The sequence below is a fragment of the Lichenostomus cassidix genome, chromosome 20 (genome assembly GCF_008360975.1).
Source record: "Lichenostomus cassidix isolate B80296 chromosome 20, HeHo_3.0, whole genome shotgun sequence".
Taxonomy (NCBI): domain Eukaryota; kingdom Metazoa; phylum Chordata; class Aves; order Passeriformes; family Meliphagidae; genus Lichenostomus; species Lichenostomus cassidix.
The window spans coordinates 6,059,978-6,085,903 of NC_139500.1; the positions used below are offsets into that span (position 1 = coordinate 6,059,978).

Here is a 25,926-nt window from a genome sequence, read left to right on the forward strand (position 1 = left end):
TGGGATCAGGGAGGAGCTGGGGGTGGTGGGAATATATCTTGGCTTGCTCCATGGGTGCGATAAAGAACAAAACAGAGTGATGCAGGATTTTACCTTTGCTGCCTGCACCTGGCATAAGGAGGCATTACATATTTGAGCCCTGACGTACATTTTCCTTGGAATAACCACATGAGGGTGAGTGAGACAAGGATCCAGAGTGGAGCAGCCCAGTCAGGAGCTGCAGAGTCCTCAGGGCATGTGGAGCTGCTGCCTGGGAAAGGGGTAGCAGAGGCATATGGGGGTTTAATATGTACCTGGATGAACAGAGTCCAAAGGAACACAAGAAAGGTTTTATTTGTGGTTGTAAGTGTGGGACTGGCTGCAAATCACTGCTTCCTTAAACCTATCCTTGATGGATTCCTTGAATCCATCCCTGAAAGTGTTCACATTCAGGTTGGATGGGGCTTGGAGCAACCTGATCTAGTGGGAAGTGTTCCTGTCCATGTCAGAGGGGCTGGAATGAGATGAGCTTTAGGGCCTTTCCAACCCAAGCCATTCCTTAATTCCTGGGAGGAAGCAAAGTGTTCTGAGGGAGGAGCATCCTGCCAGGACTCCTGAGGGTGGATGCACACACATTTATTGATAAATACACCAAGCACACACTACAAGATAAATCAAGCAGAGCCACAACTGAACATGAACTACAAACCTTCATGTTGGTGTGGGGAGCAGACAGATCCTCTCACCCTACTGAGTGAACGAAGATGTAAACTCTTTTTGTGATGCCTCCATGGGGCTTCTCCAAACTGTTACACAGCCAAGCACTGGCAACAAGTTCTCCCCAACTCATTGCTTTTTCCCTTGGCCACCTCCCTGCACCCTGACTGTGAGGGACCACGGGCTGTTTTCTGGGGGGATGTGCTTTCCTTTTAGCCCTGTCAGAGGGCGAACCAGAAGGAAGGAGCTTCTTGGCAAGAGCTGGCCTGGAGGGGCTTGTGCAGGAAGGATGGTGGGAAGGGGTCCCTCAGGAGAGGGAGCTGAGCAGCCGCCTGTAGATGAAGCCCAGCTTCTCCCGCAGGGCCAGGAAGGTGGGACGCTCCTCTGTGTTGCCATTCCAGCACTCCAGCATGATGCTGTAGATCTCAGGAGGGCAGGGGCTGGGCCGGGGGAGGCGGTAGCCCCTGGTGATTTGCCGTACGGTTTCTTGGTTTGTCATTCCTGCAAGGAAGGAGAAGATGCCCCTGGGAGTGATGTCCCCAAAAGATGCCCTGAAGGTACACCTGCAGGGGCAAAGATGTCTCTGGTGCTGCTGTGAAATGGTGTCTCTCTGCCAGAGGGGTGGTAGAAGAGAGAATGTGGGACATCCAGACCAACTTCCTGCACACACCCTGCAGCCACTGAATATCCCTCTCAGCCATCCTCCAAGTGGGCAATAACTTGTTCACGCTTTAGGAACTGCTCCCACATCCCTTGTGGAAGGGACAATATAACAATTCACGACATACTGGCTTTTGGGGACCATGGGCCAGCTGCCCAGCACGTGGATGGAGGGCACAGGAGTGGGGTGGCAGCCCTACCTTCATATGGGATCTGTCCATACGTGAAGACTTCGTAGAGCAGAATCCCATAGGACCACACGTCGGACTTGAGGGAGTAGGTGCGGTAGTTGGCTGCCTCTGGGGCTGTCCACTTCACCGGGATTTTAGTGCTGCTGCTGGTGGAATAAATGTCATCCTGAAAAGCAATGGGAGATGGGACATGAGGGATGGGGTGATCAACACAGACACGGCTTTTGGGGATGGCAGGGAGTGGCTCCATCACGGGGCAGCTTTGTGAGCTCCAGTGGTGGGAAAGAGGGACCACAGCATCCTGCTGAACTGACCTTGAGGAGCCGGGCAAGTCCAAAATCAGCAATTTTGCAGGTGAGTTCCTCTCCCACCAGGATGTTTCTGGCTGCCAGATCCCGGTGGACAATGTGCTTCTCCTCCAGGTACCTCATCCCATCTGCCACTTGGCAGGAAATGTTGAGCAGGTGGGACGTGCCCAGGGACTTCCCTTCAGGACCTGTTAATCCAGACAGTCCAAGCATTGGGGGGAATCTACCAACAGCTGTTTTGAGTGTCCTGGTTTGGAAGGAGGCCCTGTGCTGGCAATGTGGAACCAGGGGAACATGTAAAACTTCAAATTTGAGTTCCTGCCTAACAGTCCTGGTTGTGTTGTGTGGGGAGTTCAGCACAGCCATGGGCTCCTCAGGAATGGCACAGGGGTGGGCTCTGAGGAGCACCAAGAACACAGAGGTCCATGGCTTGTTCAAAGCCAAGGGTGACCTTCTGCCATGCAAATCTCCCTCCAGGCCTCTCAACCTGTTGTACCTGCAAGCTCCAGCTCCTCCAGCACGAAATGCTGCTGGAGCCCCAATCAAAAACACAGTCAGAGTGGGCTGGAGGGGGAGTACCCAGTAGAAAAACAGGTCTTGGTGGGAGTGGTTTGTTTTGTTTCCTTTCAAGAACGATTGTGCTGAGTCAGGAAAAGAAAGGCCAAGAAAATAGAATGGGTGATGAGTGGTCCATGGCCTGTTACAAGCTCTGCACATGAACAAACCCGTGGGGAGGTTTGGCTGTTTCATTCCCAAAGAAGGCAGAGTTGTCCAAACAAAGCAGTGAGATTTCTGTGCACTGCTGGGAGCTGACAGACCAAGTGTGGGTGGAGAAGGAGGGATGAAGGTCTCTACCAACACACTTGAGCTCCCAGGGGTTGATACAGACCTCACCCACATGGACACCCAAAGGATCATGCCAGACCTTGTCTTGTTTTGGGATCACCCAAGACCATCTCCACCAAGTGCCCATGGATTTCCCTGTGCTACCAGTGATCCAAACAGCATGGAAACCAGGCTGGCACTCTCTTAGGGTCCCCATTTGGATTCATAGGGCCATTCTGGGGCACCAGAATGCCCCAGGATCCCCCATCCCGTGGGGCAGGGTGGTACTCACTGTTGAGGTAGCTGTGGAGGTTGCCCTTGCGCATGAGCTCGGTGATGATGTACACTGGCTCCTCCAGGGAGCACACGGCGTGCAGCTGGATCAGCTTCTCATGCCTCAGGCGCTTCAGGTTCTGAATCTCCTTGGTGAAGTCTTCTGCTTTCATGTCAGCTGTGGGAGAGAGCCACCACAGCCCTTGTGAGCCACTTTCTCATGCAGACATTGGGATCTCAGCACCTCCACCTGGGATGAGGACCTGTAAAACTCCTCACAGCCCACCCCTGCTCTCAAAGCTCAATTTTGCACAACCTGTATAGAGCCAAAGAGATATTTTTCACAGGGCTTTTGGATCCCATTATCAGGATCACAGACTTGATGTACCACAAACCCATTTGACTCAACATGATGTCACTTATCACAAACCCACTGGCTGGAGCCATTTTATAGAGATGCAGCCCAACCTTAGGTCTGTCCACAGAAATACTCCAGTGGCTCCTCACCAGGTCCTGCTGCAGTTTGCCTGATAAAACAGTCACAGTGACCAAGAGGATGAGGAGATAAAGGAGGGTGAATGACATGGCAGTGAACGAGAGACTCAGTTGGCTGCTGTTACAACCTGATTCTCCACATACCTTTAATGATCTTGATGGCCACTGGCACAGTGTTCCTCCACAGCCCTTCCCACACCTCTCCAAAGTAGCCTTCTCCCAGCTTCCTCCGCAGGGTGAACTCCCAGCGCGGGCGTTCCCAGCCGTCCCTCTCGGGGGGAGTCTGCAAATGGACGTGGAATGGCACACTCTGATCAGCCAGCCAGGCAGGACCTGCTGGTGGAGTCTGCACCAGCCCTTGGTGCCACAGAGAAGCAGGACATGATGCTCCACCAGCCATGTGCCAGGGGCTGAGCCTGAGCACTGCCCTCAGTGTTCACTTGGGGTGCAAAGCTCATGGGGCATCCTCTGCATGACCCCTGCTGGGAGCCCAGGTGTGCAGACTACATGAAATATCAGGAGTTCAAGTCATAATTCCCTCCCCATCAGACCTCAAAAGTGGCTTTTCTCCATTTCCACCAATAAATAAAAATGAGTAAATTAATATTATTGCATACTATGGCTGATATAGGCTTCAGCTCATTAAGCATTTCTTTTATCTCACACCTTTCAATTTCACTCATGGATTATTCACATGGTTAATTGCTATTTCTAAGTAATAATCAGTGGATGGAACTCTAATCAGGAAATGAGTTGGCAATTTGGGATTAATACTGTAATTAGTTTTATGAGTGCTGCACTAATTGGTATGAAAACTTTCGAAAAGCCATGTGTTTGTCTTATATTCTCAAGAAAAGATTGGAAGTGCAAATATTTCCAGAATCAGAATTGAAGGGGTCTGTAAGAACTTGGTTTCTAATCTTTGAGATGGACAAGACATTTCAGAAAATTCTGTATATCTTAGCCCGTCAAAAATACATATAAATGCCAAGCCCAGCCTCAACATGGCTGACCAAAGGTGATGCTGGCAGCTATCCTAATGGTGGGCTTTAAATTTAATTTAACAAAGCCCAAAACCCAAACGGATAAACTAATTATTTGTAGTTTCCCTAGCTTCCCTTTTCTCCATCCTGGTGATCTCTGGGGCTGAGCCATGCCTGGCATACTCACCGCAGGGCTACAGGGCTGCAGCAGGGGGCTCTGGATGACCTTCCAGTGCTCCGTGTAGAAGGCGAGGAGCTCCTCCATGTTGGGAAAGGGGTGTCCCTTCTGGATGTAGAGGCTGCCCCGGGGGCTCTTGCAGATTCGGAAGTGGCTGACCTTGGCGTGGTTGCGCACTGTGGGGAAGCCCAGGTTGGGGAAAACTCAATTCATGAGATGATCAGTCCCTGCTGACTTCACCCTCTCTCCTTTCCAGGCTCCCAGTCCTTTAATTAACCTAAAGAAACACAACTCTGCCCTGGACTGCTCCATCCCTTTCCCCACATCCCTGCTTCTCCCATCTCCTGGCCCAGAGGACTCTTGGCGAGTTGGGCTCCTGTGGACCATAGAGGTAATGCTTTATTATCAGGGATAATTAATAAGCTTCATTGTCAGGGATAATTCTACCATGGACTGCTCAGAGAACAGTGGAGTTGCTCAAAGTGGATGAACCAGAGGTGGCTGGAACTCCCACAGCCACAGATTGATGGTGGGATATGGGGTTTGCCATGAATTTTTCAGGATTACTTTTACGGGGATAAAACCAGACTATAATGGCACAGCCTAGTCCAAAACCCCCTGAATTCAAATTTCAGTATGTGGGAGCAGCCCAGGCCCTGGTAATCTGGAGTGGCAGCATAGTTTTAAACAACCCTCAGATGACAAAAGCTGCTGGAATGAAATCCTGGGAGTTAGTGCCACAAAACCATCATTAAGCTGCAGTGAAAAGTTTACGGCTTTCATACCCCAGACAGGAGCCATGCACTTTCCTTTGCCACAGTCATTCAACAATCCATCCCTGCTCTGTTAACTTTCCCCTCACCCTCAGAAAGAAGCTGATTCCCTTCAACAAGGTGCTGAACATTGCTTTAAACTTATTCCCCTGTTTTTCACGCCATACTAAGCAAGCCAGGAGCTTCCCCTAATGAACAGCCTCGTTCTCTTCCCTGTGCTAATTTTATCTGGATAATTTCAACACAGTCACCTGAGAGAGAGTATTCACCCTTGCTGCTCTCGCTGTCGCGGACGAGGAAGGAGCCATGCTGGTTGGGAGGCGAGAGGAGGAGCTGCTCAGCTTCGTTTCTGCTGATCTTGCTGAAGTACCAGCTGGGGAGCAGAGCAGAGGGGTCAGTGCAGTGCAAGGGGATGTTGAACGGATGGGTCTGCATCCATTCCAGGTGATTCTGCACCTCCTAAACCAGAGAGGAGGAGCACTGGGATCCCACTCTTTGTTCATCCCTACAGCCACCAAGAAAGTGGCAGGGCAGCAAGACCACGTCTCAAAATCTGGAGATGTGGCTGCCTGCCTCAGGGCTGCTTCGCTGGGTGGGCTTTACAGGCACTTGCTGCAGTTTATTGCAGCTCACTGCCTGCAGACTATTTCACAGAATCAGAGGATCCCAGAATGGCTTGGGTTGGGAGGAATCTTAAACTCATCTCATTCCACCCCTCCTGCCACGGGTAGGGGGACCTTCCACTAGACCAGGATGCTCTAAGCCCTTTGGTCCAACATGGCCTTGAACCAGGGATGGGGCATTTCCTCCATCAGGGTCTGGACACTGCTGTATCAAGATGTCCAGGTCTCAGCTCCACCCCAAACCCGGAAAGTTTGCACTCCCGGGCTGACAGGCCATGGTAAATACAACACCAACCACCTGGTGCTGGGTGGAAGCTGCTTCTGGTGGGGCTGTCCCTGCGTCCTGCCGTGAGAGCAACATTTGCAGTCAGTCACAGGATCCCTTTGCACTTCTTGACCTGCAGCTCATGGACAGAGCCGGCTCTGAGCCCATGAGCAAATGGCATCATTGGAAACATCTCTGGCAACTGCTTTTTGCTGCTCCAGCCGCGGCAGTGCTGTTTGGGGACCTCACAGCACCAAGCCAGGGGGGTCAAACCCCTCTGCTGTGTCACATCACAGATTCATCACGGAATTCCCGTAAGGAAAGGCAGGTTGGCAGGCTGGGTCCCGACGCAGTGGGATGCACAGGAAGAAGCAGCTCCATCCAGCCTTAGGCAGCCAGGGCGCGAGAAGCCAAAGGTTTCCTCATTAGCTGGGATCGCCAGCGTCTGAGAAGCCGCGCAGGAAATTATATGTGATGGGATGAACAAATTACCACCCAGCTCCGACCTGCGGCTCCGCGCAGTCTGTGCGCTCACGGCTTGCTCCGGCTGGAAAGCCGGGCACGTTCCTGCCATCCGCCCTCCCACGCCGTGGCATCGCCCTTGTCCCTGTCCTCGGGATGTGGCAGGGCACCAGCTGCTCACGGCTGGTGCTCACACATGTACACACACACACAGGAGCACACACATGTACACATACACACACACACACACACACATGTACGCGTACACACACACACACTCCGCTCTAGCCTGTCCAGCTGTCCCATGCCATGGCAATAAGGCAGGGACTCCCCAGTCCTCGCCGGTGTGCTCCCAGCACCGTCCGAGCTGGATTTGCCTCCCTCAAAGCGCTAGGCAGGGAGGGTCTGTCGCATCCTACCGACTCCCATCAGTGCCCCTGCACATCGGGGACTTTTCCCGGGCTTCTCCCGCTGCTCGCCTTTATCCGACTCACACAGCACAGGGTCAGCACCGGGGATTCTCCAGGATGGCACGGCCGCCCCAGCCCTGCGCTGCCCGCGCTCGGGGTGACTCAGTGCCAGGTACGGAGGGAACAGCAGTGTCTCGGGGCGCTTTGCCCGACGTGTCGGGACCAGGCTGCCTTATGCAACGAGGAGCCTGGGCTTTTCCCAGCTGCCAGAGGGCTGAGACATTCCCCGAGCTCCGTGTCGGCTGCGAGAGGCACCGCCCGGGAGGAAACCCCCAGCCCTGGAAAAGCAGGATGACAGCTGCAGCAACAGCTGGCCCTGCAGAGCTCTGGGCTTCCGGGCAGGTACCAGCCCAAGCTGCTTCTTCACGGGCTCCCAAGCGCTTTGGAGCTGGCAGGGCTCAGGTACAAGCTTCCCAGCTCTCTCCCTTCCTGCTGGCTCCTCTTTAGCCCAGGACAATCGGGAGAGCAGCCGGAACAAGCAGGAGCCTTTGCACCCATGCCCACCATCGCACCGCATCCCAGCCCAGAGCCGCCCCATCCCGTGCGAGGGTGATGCAGCCAGGAAGGGACATCTCTACCCGCTGGTACATCCCCCGAATCTCTCTCGCTGTGCCGAATACCTCCACCCCAGGAGCTGCAGGGCAGGGATGCCCAGAGGAACACAAATCCCCTCTCAGTCCCAGCACCATCGCTGCCATCGCTAGTGGCAAAATCAGGGGATGAGGACTCCGTGCTCCCCGCGCTGCGGAGGGTGAGCACCGCCTTTCCCTGACCAGGGATGCTCTACCCCAGCCCAGCCTCCATCCCGCTGTGCATCCGGAGCAGGGGATACTTACGGGCGGTGGGCAGAGGTGCCCTGGCTGAGGTTGGCCACGTAGGCAGCAGGGACGTAGCCCATGGCCGGCTCCCCCAGTAGCCGCCGGGCTAAGACATACTCGCCCTCTTCTCTGAGGACACGCAGTTTGTCCCCTGCGCTAATGCTCAGCTCCTCGGCGCTCCGGGCTGTGAAAGCGTACAAAGCGATACAGAGAGAGGACTTGGGGATGAAGGAAATGGAAGTCGCCTCCGAGTGCAGCGAAACGGAATCAGAGCCAAGATACCCCAGCGAGCAGCTCTCCGTCACGGAGCGAGGACGGAGCTTGTTCCAGAAGGATGTCAGGAAGGTCAAGCGCTTCCTGACGAACTGCTCCATGCCCGGTGATGCGGTGGGCGCGGTGGGCTATGCCGCCGCGCTCCGGGAGGCCGGGGGAAGGGGGGATGCCGAGCTCCTGCCGCCGGCCGGGAAGCTCATCCTGCCGGCCCGCGGTACCCGCACGCGTCTGGGCGCTCGCCGGCCCTTCCCGGAGAACTTCCTATTTCTGAAAGTGAAACTGGTTCTTCTGGTGAGACGAGTCTGCAGGCGGGACGAGTCTGCAGGCAGGAGTCCCACGCTCAGACCCACGGGCACATCTGGGAGACAGGCACAGCTGGAGCCGGGCTTGCTGCTCTCGAAGAAGAAGGAGAACGGCTGTTGTTTTATTTAATCATTATTTTAAAGTGTGCTCTTTGCTTCTTACCGGAGCACCATAAACACAGCTCTCTGTTCTTCAAGCAGCTCTTGTCACAAGTGGCTGACTCCAGTTATTAGTCTTCGTCTCACTTGTGTGGGAGGATATTTTTTTTTCCATAGGACAATAATTGCATCCACAAATGTGGGAGAGTTAAAACAGAGTTAAGGAAATGACCTTAGCAGAGGTCTGGAGTGTTTGGATATTGTGGGGTTTATAACACAAGATCCTTTCTTCTTCCAGTCTACAATGACCTCCCAGAGTTACCCCACTAATGCATTTGCCTCCTCCCACTAATTTGCTATTGTGAAGGATCGCTTGGGAATTCACATCCCAGATCCACCAGGATCTGCTGCTCACTCAGCTTCCATCAGAGGTGGATCCCCTTCAGTACCAGGAGATTTTTGCCTGATGCATGGCCTGGATCAGCCTCAGGTGCCTGCACAGCATCCAGAGCCAAGCCCTGGAATGGAACCCCCAGCTCTCACTGTGTCAGCACAGCCACACTCACCCAGCCCTGTTCACACTCAGACACTGACTGCTCCATCCCCCCTCCCAAATCCCACCACCCCCAGCCATCAGCCAAAGGACAGATTCCCCCCTCACATCTTCCATGTGGCACTTTAGGCCACCTGAAGGTCACTGCTCTGGTGAGAAATCCAAACTCCAACCCTCCAGCCCCCACCTGGACTTTGTCATTTAACTGTTCCATATAATTAGTAGGAGTTCTGTGCCTGGCAACTCCACTCCTGGCCTTGAGCCCATTATTTTGATCCTCCTCTGCTTGCAGTTGGTCTGTGTAGCTCATTTTGGGTGTGTAGCTGGGATTTGAAAGAGGCGGCTTAAAAAGAATTATGGAAAAATTAATTGTAGAGGTCTGGACTGCCGACTGCAACCATGTGGGGTATGAGGAACAAGCTGGACCCATCCCTGGGTCAGCAGCTCTAGACATGCTGTGTCCTGCATCCTGGGTGTCCCATGATGGCCATACAAAGGGATTTCCTTGTCTGGCTTCTGGACTCAGCAATTTCCTCACCCTCTCCCAGGCAGAGATGCCCAGGGCAGAGGGCAGGAGTATGCAGCACTCCTCAGCATGGCCTGTGCATTCCTGAACTGATGAGAACTGGGGAAAAAAAAGGGAGTCTTTAATAAAATATTCTACTCCCTACTTACCCAAGTGTCACCTGAGTGTATGGGTAGGTCTACCAAGATCTGTCCCCATGCCCAGCTCACAGCCTTGGCCCCGGTGCCTCACAGGGATGTGTAAAGTCCCTGTGCATTTTTCCAACTTTGTAATGTCTTCATGCATATTTCCCACTTCAGCACGAGGAGGGGAGCTGAGGATGGAGCGCAGAAGGGTTTGCAAACCAAAAGGGAGGGAGATCCCCTCTGCTGTCCTTCTGCAGCCCTTGTGACAAGCATGCTCCACACATCACACTTCATCAGGAGCAAAAGGGGCTGCTTGGTTATGCCCTGAAAAAAGATCTGATCAGATCCAAAAATGCATGGAGCATTTTTGCCTCACTTTTTTGAATGAGGACTCACTAAATTTCTGGTCTGCAGAAGGAGGCTGTGGATTGATTTACCTTTATTCACCTTTGCCAGATTAGGTTCTCCAGTGGTACCAGTGATAGACAAGTGCTGCTGATTTCTTACACGCAAGGCTTTGGATCTTGATTTGCACCTAAATGAAAGAGTACTTCCAAATGACAAACAACCCTCAGGACTAAATACTGCCTCTGAGCTGAGCCTACCAGACATGCAGAGCACAGACTCATCCCTGCAAACCTCTGTCTGCACAGGACACACAGCACAGCTCAGCCCCATGCCAGGAAAGAGATGATAAATCACAGCCTTTTTCTAGTATCTTTGTCTTTTTTTTATTTTCCTTTTCAGTTCCAGGAGCATCCCTGCTGCTTTGAATCCCTTTTGGTACTATAAAACACCTAAAAAAATTTTTAAAAACCCAACAAAGACGTAAAGAAGAAAAAGCAGGTTCATGGAAGTTTCTGGTCCTTCTGCTGTGGGAAAGAAAGTGGGAGGATACAGGAAAAGTGATAAAGATAAGGAAGGCACAGATATCTGATGCATCAAGTATTTTGTCTTCAGTCCCTGTGACCACGTATTAAAAACCAATCTGTCCACAGATTTGGGGTTGTGGTGGGTACACAGAGACTTCAGTTGTAGCACCACTAAAGAGCACCTCCAAAGAGCACCAAAGCCAGCAGAGCTGAGCAGCAGAGCTGCCTGCACAGCCCTGGTTTGGCTGCAGAGCACCTGGGAGCCATAAACACAAACAGCACTTTGCATCCACCCGTGTGTCAAACACCACAGCGTGGCCTCCCAGCCTAATTGACAGAAACCAGCAGCTCCCCTCCACTAATGAGAGTGCCCATTACACCTAATTAGCTGAGGTTCTGTTCCAGGTCCTGTTACGTCTACACTTGAAATACGTCTTCCAGCAAACAGCCATTTTGGAGGGGAAAAAATAGGAAGAGAAGCATAATTCCAATTAAGCCCCTAAAGGGGCAGAAAGCTGGGGAATGCAGGTCATGCTGAGGAAAATGGTTTTGAGGAATGGTAGGTCACTCGTGGGGTCATGGGATGTGCCACTTGTCACCAACGACTGGCAAAGCACAGCTGGAGATCAAGGGTGGTCATGCTGTGCCTGGTACCTCATCCTGAAGCACCCAACCCTGAGGTTCCTCTTGGTCTTTTTGATGGCATCAGAAGATGGCTGGGGTTTTCTTCCAGGCTTCATGTTCATTTATCTTTTTTTTCTACTGATTTCTCCAGATGTGTCATGGTACCACAGTGCATTTGAGAAAGGTTTTGCCTCTTAGTGAATTGTTTGGGATGGGTGTCCATGGGACAGTTCAGACAAGAGGTGATGACAGTGGTGCATGGGAAGAGGAGCAGAGCAGAACAGTGGCACTAAAGCAGCTTCAATTGGTCTCTATTTCCTGGGGGCTACAGAAGAAAGAGGCACCTTGGAGGTGCCACCTCTGTCAGACACCTCTGTCACCATGGAGGGCAGAGCCCATCCCTGGGAGGCTGACAAAAGCAGGAAGGGTCCAGGGTCTGAAGGGGTCCCTCAGAGACTCCCTGACTTTTGTAGAAAGTCATTGCAGAGGGTTCCATACAGGCAAAAGCACAGTGGTCCTGGGACAGGGAGTGGTGTGGGAGGTGTGACAGGAGGCACAGCATCGTGGGGTCTCAGGTTGGCTCTCTGAGCTCTGTAGGGATGGGTTGGACTGGCTGCTGGAGAGCAGGAGTGCAGGTCACGGGGCACCTGAAATGGCACAAGAAAGCAGAAAAGCTCTGTGGGGGCAGCTGGAGGCAGAGTGAGCTGTTTGTAGTGCCTGGCAGGTCTGGGGCAGGAAAACCTTTAAAGCCACAGTTTTCAGGGACCCTGTAAATCCAGGGCTCATCAAGGATCTGAAACAATGGCAAGGAAAAGCCAACCCATATGTCACACTGCACACTATGCCACATTTCTAAAGCAGAGTCACTGTTTGAGGGAAAAATCTGTAAGGAACAAAATACCAAATCATGCTGAAAAACAGCCTGGCCAGCCTCCAGGCTTTCCCTTTCTACTTTCTGCTGAGATTATCAGCACGGAGCAGCCTTTGCTTGCCCCATCTTTTAATCTAACTTCCAGGGAATGTTCCTTCTAGTACAGACTGCCTGCAGAACAGCACTTCTGAACAACTCTGCTCCTGCCTCTGCAGTAATCATTTGCAACACGTAAAATCTATTATCCACCCACTCCAGACTGCCAGGGACAGGGGAGCTGTTCGTCCTCTCTAAAGGCTGCAGGGATCTCCATGGGAAGTGGGAAAAGGGAGCTCAGGCTGTGCTCTCTGTGCCTGTGAACACCTGGACTGGTGATCTGGCAGCTCTGTGCCAGGACTGTCACTGCTGAGCAGTGTCCCCAGGCTGGCAGGTGCTGGCAGGGTCTTTACACAGGCACCTCTCAGCTCTGCTGCCCTGGCTCGGGCAAAGAGAGGACTGGTGCCTTCAAGAGTGAGGTGCACAGTGACTCAGGTGGGGAGGGGGAAATCTCTGCCAGTTTGTAAGCAAATGAGGATTGCTCCATCTGCCCAGATGTCCTTGTTCTCCTGGGGAGGAACCAGTCCATCCACTCCATCACTGAGCTTTGTGATATCTCTGCCCACAAAGGTCCTTTGGAGGCTGCTGGATTTGGGGTTATCATATTAAGTGCTGTTAGAAGAAATCTACTCAGAGTCCCAGGAGAAAAGGCCCAAGAGACCTCACCCACTCCACCTGGTCCATCCTATACTTATGTCTTTCCCCATCTTTGCCAAACCAGTTCTTAAAAGACCTCCAGGAATGGATACGCCACCACGTCCCCAGACAACCCATTCCAGTGAGTCACTAATCATTACCAGCAGAAATGAGTGTCTAACCTGCTTCATTTAAGTGTATTACCTCATGTCCCATTCATCACCTCATTGCTCCATTCCCTCCTGCATGGGAACACTGCTGAGGTGTCCCCACACAGCCACCCTATTGGGCCCCAGCCCAGAACAAACACACTGACCTTACACAAAGAGGCAACATGGTCATCTTTTTCTCCATTTGTCCTCACTCTTCTTGCCCTGTGTGTTGGTGTTCCTGCGGTGCCACCTCAGCTGGCTCTCTAGTGCATTCACCTGGGAATGAGAAAGCAGCAGCTCTGAGAGGAGTCTCCACCACTGCACAGGTAATCTTTAACCTGTCCCAAACACAAGGAGTCTCCACCTCTACACAGATAATCTTTAACCTGTCCCAAACACAAGCAGTCTGCACCACTGCACAGATAATCTTTAACCTGCCCCAAACACAAGAAGAAAATGCTGGCTCAAGTTTTCTTCACTGAGGTTCATGACTCCTTGAAAGACAAACATTGGGACACCAAGTTTTACCTGTTTCCGTAGGGAAGTGACTGTCTTCTCCAGTTCAGCCACAAGGGACTCAAGATTCTCTCTGGAGGAAGGGCTTGGGGAAGGCGCCTCGTTTCTGGCGTCAGGGATAAAAAGTGAAAGGGGTTATGCAAAGAGCAGCATGCTGGGTGAGGGAATCATTCTGCCTTCTCCAACATAAACCTCCAAACAGATGAGAGCTGGGCTCTGCACTGATGTGTTGGAGGACTGGCCACAAGCTCAGCATCTCTCTATTGATCCACCCCTGATTCCAGCCCTTTGCAGAGTTCCAGTTTCAGAGGCCTGAACGGACTCTGTTTTTAAAAACTTCTGTTTCATAAAATGGAGGTGGAAGGGGTGATACTACACCTGGGCAAGGCAGGCTTGTGCTTGGCAGGGTTTTCCTCTGGGTAGCTGAAGCCAGGAGACCTCTTGCTTCGGAACCTCTGGGAAAGAGCCCTGAATTGTCCTCGTGTCCGACAGTCTAGAGAAGGAAGGGAAAGGTTGCAGTGAGCACTGGTGTTTAAAGCAGGGCTGTGGGAATTGCAGCAGCACAAGGCAGTGCTGCTCTCCTGCACCATCCGCCCTGGACACATCTCTTGTGCCAGAGGGAAGGACGCAACAAAGGTGTGGAACAGGGTGTGCAAAATTCATGGATGTCTCAGATGGACATCTGCACCCAGAATAGAACACAAAGGGACCAAGGCAGGATCTGTGATTTGATTTAGGCTCACAAATGAACCTGTGAAGTGACACATGGTGGGGATCATGGCCTTTTTCAGTCTCTCCCCCAGCTAGAGATCAAAGCCCTCAGGGAGGTGGACCTTCAGACAAATTAAATGCAGATAACAGGCTTCCTAGAGAGGTGGCCAATTTCCTAAACCTCTCAGGGTTTAAGAAGTGTTTGGATGTAATAATAATTAAGACATAATTAATAATTTGCTTTAACTTTTGATCAGCCCTGAATTGGTGGTTGGAGAGGATGATTGCCGCAGATCCTTTAGAACTGGAATATTCTATTCTATTCTATTCTATTCTATTCTATTCTATTCTATTCCATTCCATTCCAATTCTATATTCTGTTCTCTTTGCACCCGTTTGCTGACACAAGGTTCTCACGGTGAGGCCCAAAATCAGCTACCATTTCACAAAAGCTGCTGGCGTGTGACAAATGCCACCCAGAGTGATCCCCCTGTCAGTCAGAGCCAGAACATCCCTCTCCTTACCCTCACAGCAGTCCTGCCACAGGCGGAGGTCCATGGCAGGGATCTCCTCGCAGCTGACCATGCCCTGCAGGTATGATGCCACCTTGAACACATCTCTCTGCAGCTGCTGGATGTGGTCACTGTTGTCACAGATGACACGAGCCAGGGACGCCTGTCTGATCTGAGTCAGCTGCGCCGGCGTGAAGACTCCGGGGTTCTCATACCAAAATCTGCAGTGGGGTGTAATCACAGCGTGACTCAGGAGTGGGAAGAGAGTGAGTGAGTGAGTGAGTCTGGGAGAGGAAGAAGATTCCCTGACATCTGTGTGGCAGCACCCACACCCCTCAAAATGAGCATCTGCTCTGGTGTCAAATGGCTACAAACACAGATGGAGTTTTCTGAACCCACAACCCCCCATGCTGCTGCCCTAAGTGCATCACCAGGCAGAGATGTGTCTTGTTCACACAAGTGGCAAACAGTTATCAGAAAGAAGCTCCTGTGGACATTTTCTAACATTTTCATGAGATACTGGGAACATCCTCAGTGATTCCCAATACTCTGCCATGAAATGAGAATCATTAAATCAAGAAAGGACACCTTGACAGTAACTGTGACAAGTGCTTTTGCAAATACACTGGACAGAGAACACAGTTCCTCATATCATAAGACAATAAATAATAAAAAATTACAAATTCTGCTTATCTCTATAAGGAGAAAAACCTTCCAAACAGAATACCAAGGATTTGGGATGACTCCAATGGTAATACCTGTCTCCATCCCTCAGCCTTCTGAACTGAGTTGTTAACAGGCACATCAGTGTTGGTCCCACTCTGGTTCCAGGGACAAGATCCTCCACCATCAGTGCTGGAAACAGGTCAATATTTTTGGTAGTTCCATATAAACTGCAGGAAAACATATATTAAAAAAATGGTTAAAAGGCTCTCAAAGAGTGGAGATAATATAAATCTGACACCAGCATAGAAGTTTGTATGTCAGGAACTCATCTGGACAATATTTATGATGGTTTTATCTAAAAGACAATGGGATAAAGACCTGCCTTGGAAGAGGCAGCCAGGGCAGATAGGACGCAGTTTAGTCTGACTGGAAAATAGCTCCAAGGCTCAATGTGCTCCCAAACTACACCACAGCAGTGCCTGACAACATTCCACCCAGAACCAGACTGATCGCTTGGAGAGACCTCATTTGTCTTACCCCATTGTTAAACCACAGCTATTACCCTATCTTAACATTTGTGGGGGCAAAATCTGGGAAGGTTATTCCATGGGTTTCCTGGAAGAAGCAGGAGCTTTTCACTGACTGGTCTCCAGTAATTTTGATGCTTCCACATCCAGGCTACAGTACCTCCTGAGCTTTTCTCTGATCTCCAAGTTCTTGATCTCATTTCGGAGGTCCTCAAACTCCTGTGCAGAGGAGAGGTTGCAGAAGACCCTGAAGTCATTGTAGGGTGGGATGCCATGGTCTCGCCCTCTCTGGATGTTGATAGCAGCCAAGTCCAGTGACACAGAGTGTGCCATGGAGAAGAGTTTCTCCGTCAGCTCCATATTGAGGAGTTCAGAGGGCACCCGCATTTTCCCAGGAACCCCAAACAGCCCACGGAGGAGAGGGTCAATCCCCCCCTCCTGCATGATCCTGAAAGGGGAGAAGAAGGCCTTGTGCAGGGGGATGTGTCCTTGTCGGATGGGCTGGAAGGTCTCATTCAGCCGGTACAGGATGGGGTTGATCAAGGTGTGCCCGAAGCGGAAAGCGGCTGTGGCGAAGGCGTTGAGAATCCCCGCGTTCACATTGGGGTTGTAGCCTTTGTACTCACCAAGCATCTTCATCCCAGCCTCCCCAAGGATCTTGGGCAGCCACTGGGCATAGGTGATGTGCTGCATCTGGGCACCCACGATCTTCCGCGCCTCGTGGTACAGCATGTCCCCATCCCAGTGCGGGTTGAGGGCGGCCAGCTCGGTGGCCACGCGGTTGTGCTCCCTGAACCACAGCGTGTGCATGGCCGTCAGCCCCAGCTGCTCGTTGGCGCGGTGGTCTCCAGCCAGGAAGCAGGGCACGGGGCTCTCGTTCTCATCCCTCATGCACTCCGTGGGTGGCCCCACGGCAAAGGGAAGGAGATGCTTCCCCGAGCTGGGCACCACTTGCCCTCTCTTCAGCAGCCCGTTCTGGCCGCCCAGATCCCGCAGCTCCCGCGATTCCTGCTCTGTGCTGCCGTAAACATTGGAGGCGTCGATGTAGGATGTGAGGTGGTTGATCTGCTCCCTGGCATAGACAGAGTTCATCAGCAGGGAGGTCATCCCGCTGCCGCACACGGGGCTGGAGCGCACGAAGAACATGCAGCGCCCGTTCCGCACGCGGGGGTCGTTGGCAGGGACCGTGATGGAGAAGCAGGGAGGGTCGTTGCTGCACACCTCGCTGCAAGGGGCTCCGTCTGAGAAACGGGACATGCTGATGGCTGCCACTGTCTGGTCCATGTCGTGGTCCAGGAACTGACCCCACTGCATGAGCATGTGAGTGAACTGGTCATCAGGGGTGATGGTCTCAGTGCCGATCATGGCAGTGGAGACCAGGCGAGGTAGAGGAAGAGGCAGATCCCTGGCATCTTCTGCTAAGGAAAACCCTCGGGGGAGGTTAAATCCGTTCTGGTAGGCAGGTTTGAGGAGCCTCTGGAAGGCTGTGAGGGACGCACCCCACATGGGGTGCTGGAGGTTGTTGCAAGAGCCATCGTGGGTCCTGTACTTCTTATGGAAGCAGATGTCAGAGCAGTTGGGTGTGCGGCGGTGGGCTGAGCAGCCTGACAGGTTGGCGATCATGGTCAGGTAGTGAGGGGACACCAGGTCGTTGTAGCGATAGCCTGCAGAGGGAAGGGCAAAGCACCAGGTGAAGCATCCCCTGCAGCCTCCTGGTTCCCACTGTCCCACAGAACAGCTCTGACTGAAAACCCCTGTCAGGATGGGCGTGGCAAGGCCAGGTCTCTGAGCATGTTGTTGTTGTGGAATTTATGGGAAACAAAGGAAGTGCAGGATTGCAACAGGCCCACAGAGGAAAAAGGAAGGGGGAAAGAGTTTAGTGCAAACTGCACAGAGATGGAAACCAGGAATGTTGTGACTGGCAGAGCAAAGCATGGGGGTGGTCTCGGTCCCTATTCTGGGTTTATTTTATGGCTCTCTGGGTTATTGCTGCCACCACGAGCTCCATCACCCACCCAAGCTCTACGTGACGAGCAGCAGGAAGCCGTGGGTGACTGCCAGGGCGCTGCTGCACCATGTGAAAGCGCTGAATGACGCTGCATTGTGTGGATGCTGACAGGGCAATGAGGAGGAGAAGCTGGCAGTCCAACCAGCCCAGACCAGACCTGCTGCCTGCAGAGAGACTCCTCGCACCCTGGAATACATCCAGGCAGAAAAAAATATTTACAGGCCCTAAACACACATGCCTGCTACATGATGATTCACACGTATAGGTAGAAGCATGCAGTGGATGGGAATGTTTGCTGTATATCAGCTAGCAAGTTTTTCAGCTGCTGGATGCTTGGATCTCATTAGGTATATTTGGTGTTACATTGCTTTGCTGTTTGCTATCCTGCCTCAGCCAAAGGAACCTGAGTTTGTAGTTCAGAGGTCAAAGTAGTAGAGACAGAGGAGGGATATTCCCCCTTCCTCTAACGTCACCCAAATGTCACCCAACGTCACCCAGAGTTCATAGCATTGATGTCATTGCCATTTGGAGGGCAGCAAATATCTCAGACCATGCTGTTGAGGGTCTGAACTTCAGATCCACAAAGGTACGCCTTTATAATTTAGATGGTTAATAATTTTTAAGGATTAGAGCTTTTATAGCCACCTTAGAAAGCTTTACCAAACAGGGACCTAAAACATTTTCCTGGGTATCAAATTGGTTCGGTGAACACAAGACCAGCACTCCAGTTGTTAGGAAAACCATGAGATATAGAAAGAATTCCAACTCAGACACCACATTTCTTGATACACCCAACATTTATCTGGTTTATTGACACACCGCTGCACTTTTAAAGCTTCCTGGATGTGTACACATCATTATTTTCATTTCATCCTACGCACAAAATTAGGAAAGGAAAGGAAATGAAATCTCTCCTACCTGTGACATTCATGTCCACGATCAGCCCTTGCTGCACGTGTTCCTGAATCAGCTGCAGGGTCCTCTCAAAGATCTCCCCTGCCCTGGCTGTCTCGATGGTGTAGGGGTCCCTTGGGTAGCGGAACAGGGCCAGGAGGTCATTGGGAGTCTTGGGGCGCCTGTTTTTAGGAATTAAAAATTATGCAGGATCATTAAAATTAATCAGCTCTGCTCAGGGCATTGAGACCCTACAGGCAGCAAGAGTCAGACTCTAAGCTTGGCCAGGCACTTGGCCCCCAAATTAGTGCATAAGGCCAATGTGGCTTGCCTGCACATTGCAGATGATTAAAGAAAGGATATTTTTCCCCCGGAAAGTGCACATATTTAATTCCCTCAGTATCTCTGGGTTTTTCCTGCGATAGCAAATTTATTTTTTCACTTTTCAACAGTTGAAACCCAGAGGGGTTTGGGCTTAATACAAGCTGTCCTTCCTTCCAATAAAAACATATATTGGGGTAGAAGAGAAGGGAATCATATTCACTTGAGAATTTATTTTTTACTGAGGAAATTGTTAGAATTTTTATATTATTATTTCTGTTCACCCTTCACAAAGCCAGTTGCATTCATAAAATGACTATGCTGATTATTTTTTTTCTATTCACTATCTCCAGAACCAACCCCAGCTGACAAAATGCAGATAGAAGTCACATAAGAGATGATGTTCATGTATCTCATTTTTCCAGAATCCCAAATCCCTGTTGGGAAGCTCTATCACATCCTACATGGCGCAGCTTCAATCTCCAACAACCCCATAGCTTTCATTCGCGGGTTGTCAGTGATAAAAGGAGCTTTGAGAAAGCTTCATTTCTGGTGGGTTTTATCACTTTTCTGCTTCAGGCCCCAGCTGGAGGCACTTCCCACACTTACTTGCTGAAGAGCTCGGTGCGGGTGGAGTTGATGGCGTGGTCCACACTGCTGATGGCCTCGCGCAGCGACGTGGCCACAAACGTGTCCCCACTCCGACCCACGTCCGTGGCTTCCCAAAACAGGAAAAAAACAACAAAACACCCTCGATTTATTTCAATATCAATTGGCTTTCCAATCTCAAGAAAATCTGTGCACCAGCAGCAGCCCCAGAGTGGCCTCACTGCAAAGCAAAGTGCATTTAGGTTTGTGATGTAAGTGCCATGGATTTATTTTTTAAGGCAGGGATTCTGAAGAACATAAACTGCCTGAAAGAGGTGTCTTTTTCAGGAGATGCCTGTGGACACATATTCAGAGTTTTCTCCTGTACAGCTTTGCAAAGAAATGCCTGTTTTGGATAGTGGTTAAACTGCAAAAAGAAAATGTAAAAATCACAGTTGGTTAATCCAAAATAATGTATTTACTTCCCACAAAAGTACTTCTGAAAGCCATGAAATGAATTTAAATGTATTGCTCATGCATTCATTTTCTTCTTGTGGAACACTTCACTTAATAATTATTGAAAATTCATATATATTTATGGTAACAGATAGTTCAAAGTTAGTGTTAACACGTCCACTACATGATTTTAAATTAAAAAAAAAACCCAAAAAACAATGCTGTTGTTGGAATAACTTCAGAAGTAAAGGCATCAGTTCTTCCAAATTACTACAGGATGCATTTATTAAGCCAGGGCCTTTGTCACAGCTGAACAAACCAGTTCCCAGATGGCTACTGGTGCATGCTACAGCCAGCTGGTAAATGAGGCATCAATCAAGAATAAACCACAGAAATTATCTCAGGGATAATTTCAAACAGCAAAGGCATTTCAGACCATTTTCAGCTCCTTGCATACAATCCCTGTGTGGAAAATGTTACTAAATTCATCTAAGAAGCAACTCACTATCCACTCTGGCTATTGCTGGAACAGCTCTTTACTTCTATTTTAAACTTTTTTGCTTGCCTTTGAATTTTTTTCATTTGCCAGCTTTCCCTACCCTCTAAGAGGTACAATTTCCACTCCTGACCTCTGGTTTGACCAGCAGAGCAGAGCTACTCCTCCTTGTTCATTACAGCTACCCTAATGCACGGAGCAGGAGCTTGAAAACCAGAGCACTATTTCCCATCCCCAATGGTGATATTTGGTCTAAGGTTGGACTTCATAATCCTGGAGGTCCTTCCCAACCTTATTGATTCTGTGATTCTATGTCTGAGCAGACATTTAAATCCCTGTATTTGCAGTGACAATGTTGTTCTGCTCCTCCCTCCCCTGGCATGAGAGGTGTCAGTCAGATGATGATTTATGAGCATGTTGGCACTTTTTAATAATTTTCTCCCTCCCAGCAGAGGCAATAACTACATGGACACTGACAGCTGGGCTTGCAGGAGGAGGTTTAAGATAACACCTTTGGCTTTGCAGGGAGCAACTGCAGCTCAGCTGAGCAAACAGCGAGGGGCAGCTGGGAGGTGCATGGGCTTTCACAATGGAGTGACTCCAATCCAAGGGACCTGTCTGCAAAGAAGCTGAAGAAATCATTCCTTACAGAATTATCTGGTCACAGCGTGGCTGTCAGGACACAGGAGCCAGAGGAGGCTCAGGGGAGCACAGGAGATACAGTACCTGTGATGGTGAGCTGCATGGCACTCGAGGTGAAGCCAAAAGGGTTCCTTGCTATGCACTCATATCTGCCCTGGTCTGCCACCCCCAGGTCCTGAATGGTGAGGGTTCCATCCTGGCTGATGTGGAACTTGCCACTCTCTGTGATCTGGATGCCCTCCTGTTGCACCATCAAAAGACAGAAATGGTGTCAGAGCATGGAAAGCTTCCCACCAGCCCAGCCTTCAGCCTGCTCAGCAAACCCAGGGATGGATGTGATGAACAAATGTGGCCACCAGATGTTAGCATTGCTCTTCCAGAGAAACCAGAGAGCTGCCCAAGGACACCTGTTCCTGACAGCACCCAGGGTGAGGAGGTCCCTGCACAGCTCCTTACCCAGGACCAGACCAGGAACTCCCCACAGGGCACAGAAGGGCTGGCTGGAGCCAGAGCTAGCCCTGGTGCTCTCACAGAACCTTCACAGCACAACATCAAGTCCAAATGCCCCCAAACCAGCAGAAATGTCAGTCTTTACCCTATGTGCCATGCCCAAACTGCTGTAACTACTGAAGCTGGGAGAGGTATTGAAGGAGAGAAGTGTTTAATTCTTTCTCAGGGGAGCTGTCCCTCTCCCCAGTGACATGAAATCCTCACATACCTTGACCCAGGTTATGGTGGGCCGAGGGTCTCCCTGGGCCGCGCAGGAAATGGAAACGTCCTGGCCTGTCTCTGCCACCAGGTCTTGGGGGGGATGCAGGAACACTGGGATCACTGTGCAACACAGGGAAAAAAGTCACTGGGGTGAAAAATGCATCAAGCAAAATAGAGAAATCTGAGTGTGAAAAAACATCTCAGCATGGGCAAAGCAGAGCTGCTGAGCTGCTGCTCTTGCAAGGGCTCGGCAGAGGGGCAGCAGCTCACACTTTGCTCTCTGTCTCACTACCAAGCTCTGTTTTCATTAATTTATGTAATTTATGTTCATTATTTTCTGCTCCTCTGCATCTCCACTTGGGGTGATTACACAGGAATGTGCTTCATCATTTAAAATCCGTAATTCTTAATAAAAAAAAGCTTTCTAGAAAAGATGCTCCAGCTGAAACAAGGATCATGACTTGTTTCAGGAATTATCGGATGAGGCTCTCTTAAATGTTACTCAGGCCAGATTAAGTAATTATATTGATCTTGCTGGTCTTAAAATATTCTGTGAATTCTGGGCTTGAAGCAGCACTAATTTCGTGCTTTTAGAGAGTTTCCTTCCCTCCAGTCTGCCATTAGTAAAACCTGTTTGTGCCCTGTTTGTGAACAAGCAGGGACATTTGCTTATTTAGAATAATTATTTATATGGGGGAAAAGGAAGAAAATTAAGCAAGAGCTTTAAAAAATTAAGAAAAATAAAGAAGTTAAGCTTTAATTAAGCAAAAGCATCCCTGTGTGACTTGTGTTTTACATAGTCTTGATTTTAGAATACCTAAATTTAGGTTGAACCTATGACCTGGTAGGTAATGTTTAAGAGAAATGTATCTAGAGACAGATTAAAATGTTTGCTAGAAGGAAACATCTTGCTTTGCAGAACATTTTGTTTGAAAAAGAATTTGACAATTAATTCTTTAGGAAAGACAAAATTTTAAACTAGCCAAAAAAAAAAAAAGTACTAGTAAGAGTTTAATTAAAATAATTTTTTTGCAAATTATGCGGTTTTCCTTTACCAAAGCAATTTTCTCGAGGACATCTCCCAGACTGCAGCAGGTTATTTCAACATACAAACCTTGGCTCTCTGGAAGCCTCTCCAATATTTCCCACCAGCTGATGGAGCTCTCATGGCTGGATGTTCATTCCCAGAGAAGAGCAAAACCCCATCCCATAGGAAAGGCGACACCTCCCTGCCTGCTCAGACGGTTATTTACCGTAACACCGAATCACCGTCACCCCGTGTGCCCAGCTCACCTCGCGGTGTCACCGAGAGCTGCACCTGGCGGGTCCTGACGCCGATGGCGCTGATGGCGTGGCACTCGTACTGCCCGTGGTCGTGCAGGGCCACCCGGGCCAGCCGCAGCGTGCCCGTGGCCAGGACACTGTGCCGCCGGTCACTCGGCAAAGGCCCACCTGGGAGAACGAGCAGCTCGTTAATTACTCGCGATATTCCTCATCCCGCAGATGGTAAAATGATTTTTTCTTTTATATGTTGTTCGTATCGTTTCGCGGCTCTGTAGATTATATTTTCACGGCTCTGTTGTTGTTATATTGTTTCCTAACTCCAGCACTTTTCCTACTAGACAAAAAGTTCCTGAGGGACAGTTCTAATCTTGCTTCTTATGGGAATCAAGGACAAGGCACCTTCCCAAGACACTTTCTCATGTATTAGACATAAACAACTAGCAGGGAGGGGAGCTTCAGGAGGGGTTACACCAAAAGGCAGAATTACTTCATTACCTGTGTTTCTAACTGGGGATTCTTGTCAGTTGTGCTAATTTGCTGAACTTATAAAACTGTATTTGCCCTGTTTCGCATGTGCTTCGACATGTGTGCATTTTCAGCATGTATTTTGCCATATTTGCACCTGGAGACCTCCAATTTAAGACTCGCTTTTATATTACTTCCAATATTAATATTGTCTTGAAAGGGTGTTGTTTTGTTTCTAGATTTTGAAGGCAGAAGCATTGCTGGAGGGGTCTGTGTGAGTTACACTTTTTATTTCCTTCCCAACACCAACTGCCCTGAAATACCATCGTTAGCACACTGAGTTGTCTGATCAGCTGGGAAGAATTAGAACCCTTTTTCTTTCCTCCTAAGTATTATCTTAGTGCAACCTGCAGATTTAGTGACCCCTGATGGATAGCAAGTCAGTGTTCAACTATCCAAATTGGCTGTTTCATCAAATAAATGGGAATATTTGGCATTGTCTTTCTAAATTTGCTGGTCTGATTTTCTTTGCTCTGGAAACTGTTTCAATATTTTCTCTATTTCAGGAAAAAAGCTGAAAACTAAACTGCTATAACAAATCCTAATAAAATTATCAAAACTTATCGGTTGAGCAACTTTTTTTTAATACAGTCAATTATCCTCCATTTATTCATCCTCTATTTAATCATCCCAAATACCAAAATCCCTCCACTCTGTCGAAAGTGGCTTTTAGATGAGCAGTGCTCCATCACTTCTTCTTTTGTTTTGCTTTTAGCATGTGAAAGCATTGTAAAGCCTGGCTGATCTTGGATTTTTAGATTGCCGAATGCAAACCTGGTCACAAAACAGTTATAATCCTTTCTTCTTGTCACTGTGCTCCTTTCCACATGTCTAAAATACATTTTCTGGGAAGTGGAGGAAAACAGGTTAAAGGAGATGGAGAACATGCTGGCAGAGCAGAATTTCAGCTGGTCCTTCTTAACTCCGTGTCAGGGCCATTGCTGTGGAAGCTGGAACACAATACCCACAAACTCTCCACAGCACTAAACCATTAATTATGGCTTGTGAAGCATAAGAAAAAGTTGGAGGACCTCTGGGCCAAGCATTATTGGCTTCTATCCCAGAAAGTGTTGGATGAGATCAGTTCAGTGGAGCCAGCGCTAACAATTATTTGAGAATTTAAAAGTTCACCACCACCTGTTGTCCCAAAATCCTTTTTCCTAAGCTAAGAGAAAACTCTGAGGTGTGTCAGTGAATGGTGCCCTTCTGCAACATGTTCCCCACGGGCAGCAAATCAAGGACAGTGACAGAGAGCTGGCACATGGTGCTACTGCCAAGGGAAGTGGTGGAATCATCAGCCTAGAAGTGTTGTAAAAAATGTGTAGATTTGGCATTTTGGGACATGGTTTAGTGGGGAACATGGCAGTTTTGGTTTAAAGGTTGGACTTGATCTTAGAGGTCTTTTCCAGCTCCAGCAATTCTGTGATTGACATCCACTGACCTAGAGTGTCCAGACCTTGCCTTTTCAGGGTAGGTGGGAAACCACCGTGGGAAGAATTTTGAGGCTTTCCATGGGTTTCCTGCTGATACAAACCACCACTCTCCTTCCTTCTGACAGAGACCTAAGAGGCTCCTTCCTCAGTGCTTAGCACCATCCTTGGTGATCTACAGCACACCTCCCAGTGGGACTAGGTCTGTGCTGTTCACAATTTGTCCTGTGCCACCCCTGCAAGTCACCACCCTGGGCCATCAGCTGTTCCCACTCATACCTCATGGAGGATGGCATGGGAGAGAGAAAACACGAGTCAAGTGAGGCAATACCTGCCCTGGTCCAGGTGATCACTGGGGGAGGGTGACCCTCAGCAGAGCAGGGAAAATCCACGCTTTGTCCCTCAGTTACTGTCTGATCCGTGGGAATGACGAGAAACCTGGGAGCATCTGGAAGGGAAAGCAATGACTGAGCAGCAGGAAACACTCAGC

The 25,926-nt window shown here is 49.9% G+C and overlaps 2 protein-coding genes across 3 annotated transcripts in view; both read right to left on the minus strand.

The window, feature by feature from the left end:
* Nucleotides 1–298: 298 nt before the first annotated feature.
* On the minus strand, nucleotides 299–8,837 carry SRMS (src-related kinase lacking C-terminal regulatory tyrosine and N-terminal myristylation sites). 2 transcript variants are annotated; one of them, XM_085078933.1, is made up of 9 exons: nucleotides 8,303–8,393; nucleotides 8,039–8,204; nucleotides 5,634–5,755; nucleotides 4,619–4,785; nucleotides 3,593–3,731; nucleotides 2,973–3,131; nucleotides 1,862–2,043; nucleotides 1,557–1,713; nucleotides 299–1,197 (listed from the first exon to the last, which is right to left on the minus strand). In XM_085078933.1, exons 2-9 carry the CDS (start codon nucleotides 8,098–8,100, stop codon nucleotides 1,004–1,006), a joined length of 1,182 nt encoding a protein of 393 aa, XP_084935059.1. In that variant the 5' UTR covers nucleotides 8,101–8,204; nucleotides 8,303–8,393; the 3' UTR covers nucleotides 299–1,003. The 2 variants fall into 2 exon arrangements, with proteins under 2 accessions (XP_084935059.1, XP_084935058.1); XM_085078932.1 differs by having other exon boundaries at nucleotides 8,039–8,837.
* A 2,934-nt stretch (nucleotides 8,838–11,771) lies between these two features.
* LOC146428626 (peroxidasin homolog) overlaps nucleotides 11,772–25,926 on the minus strand; it is a 42,295-nt gene continuing 28,140 nt past the window's right edge. Inside the window, exons 11-23 of the mRNA XM_085078909.1 lie at nucleotides 25,768–25,884; nucleotides 23,491–23,649; nucleotides 22,205–22,317; nucleotides 21,571–21,727; nucleotides 19,914–20,022; nucleotides 19,008–19,165; nucleotides 16,242–17,745; nucleotides 15,647–15,781; nucleotides 14,901–15,109; nucleotides 14,044–14,158; nucleotides 13,678–13,771; nucleotides 13,314–13,425; nucleotides 11,772–12,041 (exon numbers count right to left, since the gene is read on the minus strand). Of these exons, the coding sequence (XP_084935035.1) occupies nucleotides 13,336–13,425; nucleotides 13,678–13,771; nucleotides 14,044–14,158; nucleotides 14,901–15,109; nucleotides 15,647–15,781; nucleotides 16,242–17,745; nucleotides 19,008–19,165; nucleotides 19,914–20,022; nucleotides 21,571–21,727; nucleotides 22,205–22,317; nucleotides 23,491–23,649; nucleotides 25,768–25,884 (2,960 nt within the window). The 3' untranslated portion in view covers nucleotides 11,772–12,041; nucleotides 13,314–13,335. The remainder of the gene's footprint in view (nucleotides 12,042–13,313; nucleotides 13,426–13,677; nucleotides 13,772–14,043; nucleotides 14,159–14,900; nucleotides 15,110–15,646; nucleotides 15,782–16,241; nucleotides 17,746–19,007; nucleotides 19,166–19,913; nucleotides 20,023–21,570; nucleotides 21,728–22,204; nucleotides 22,318–23,490; nucleotides 23,650–25,767; nucleotides 25,885–25,926) is intronic.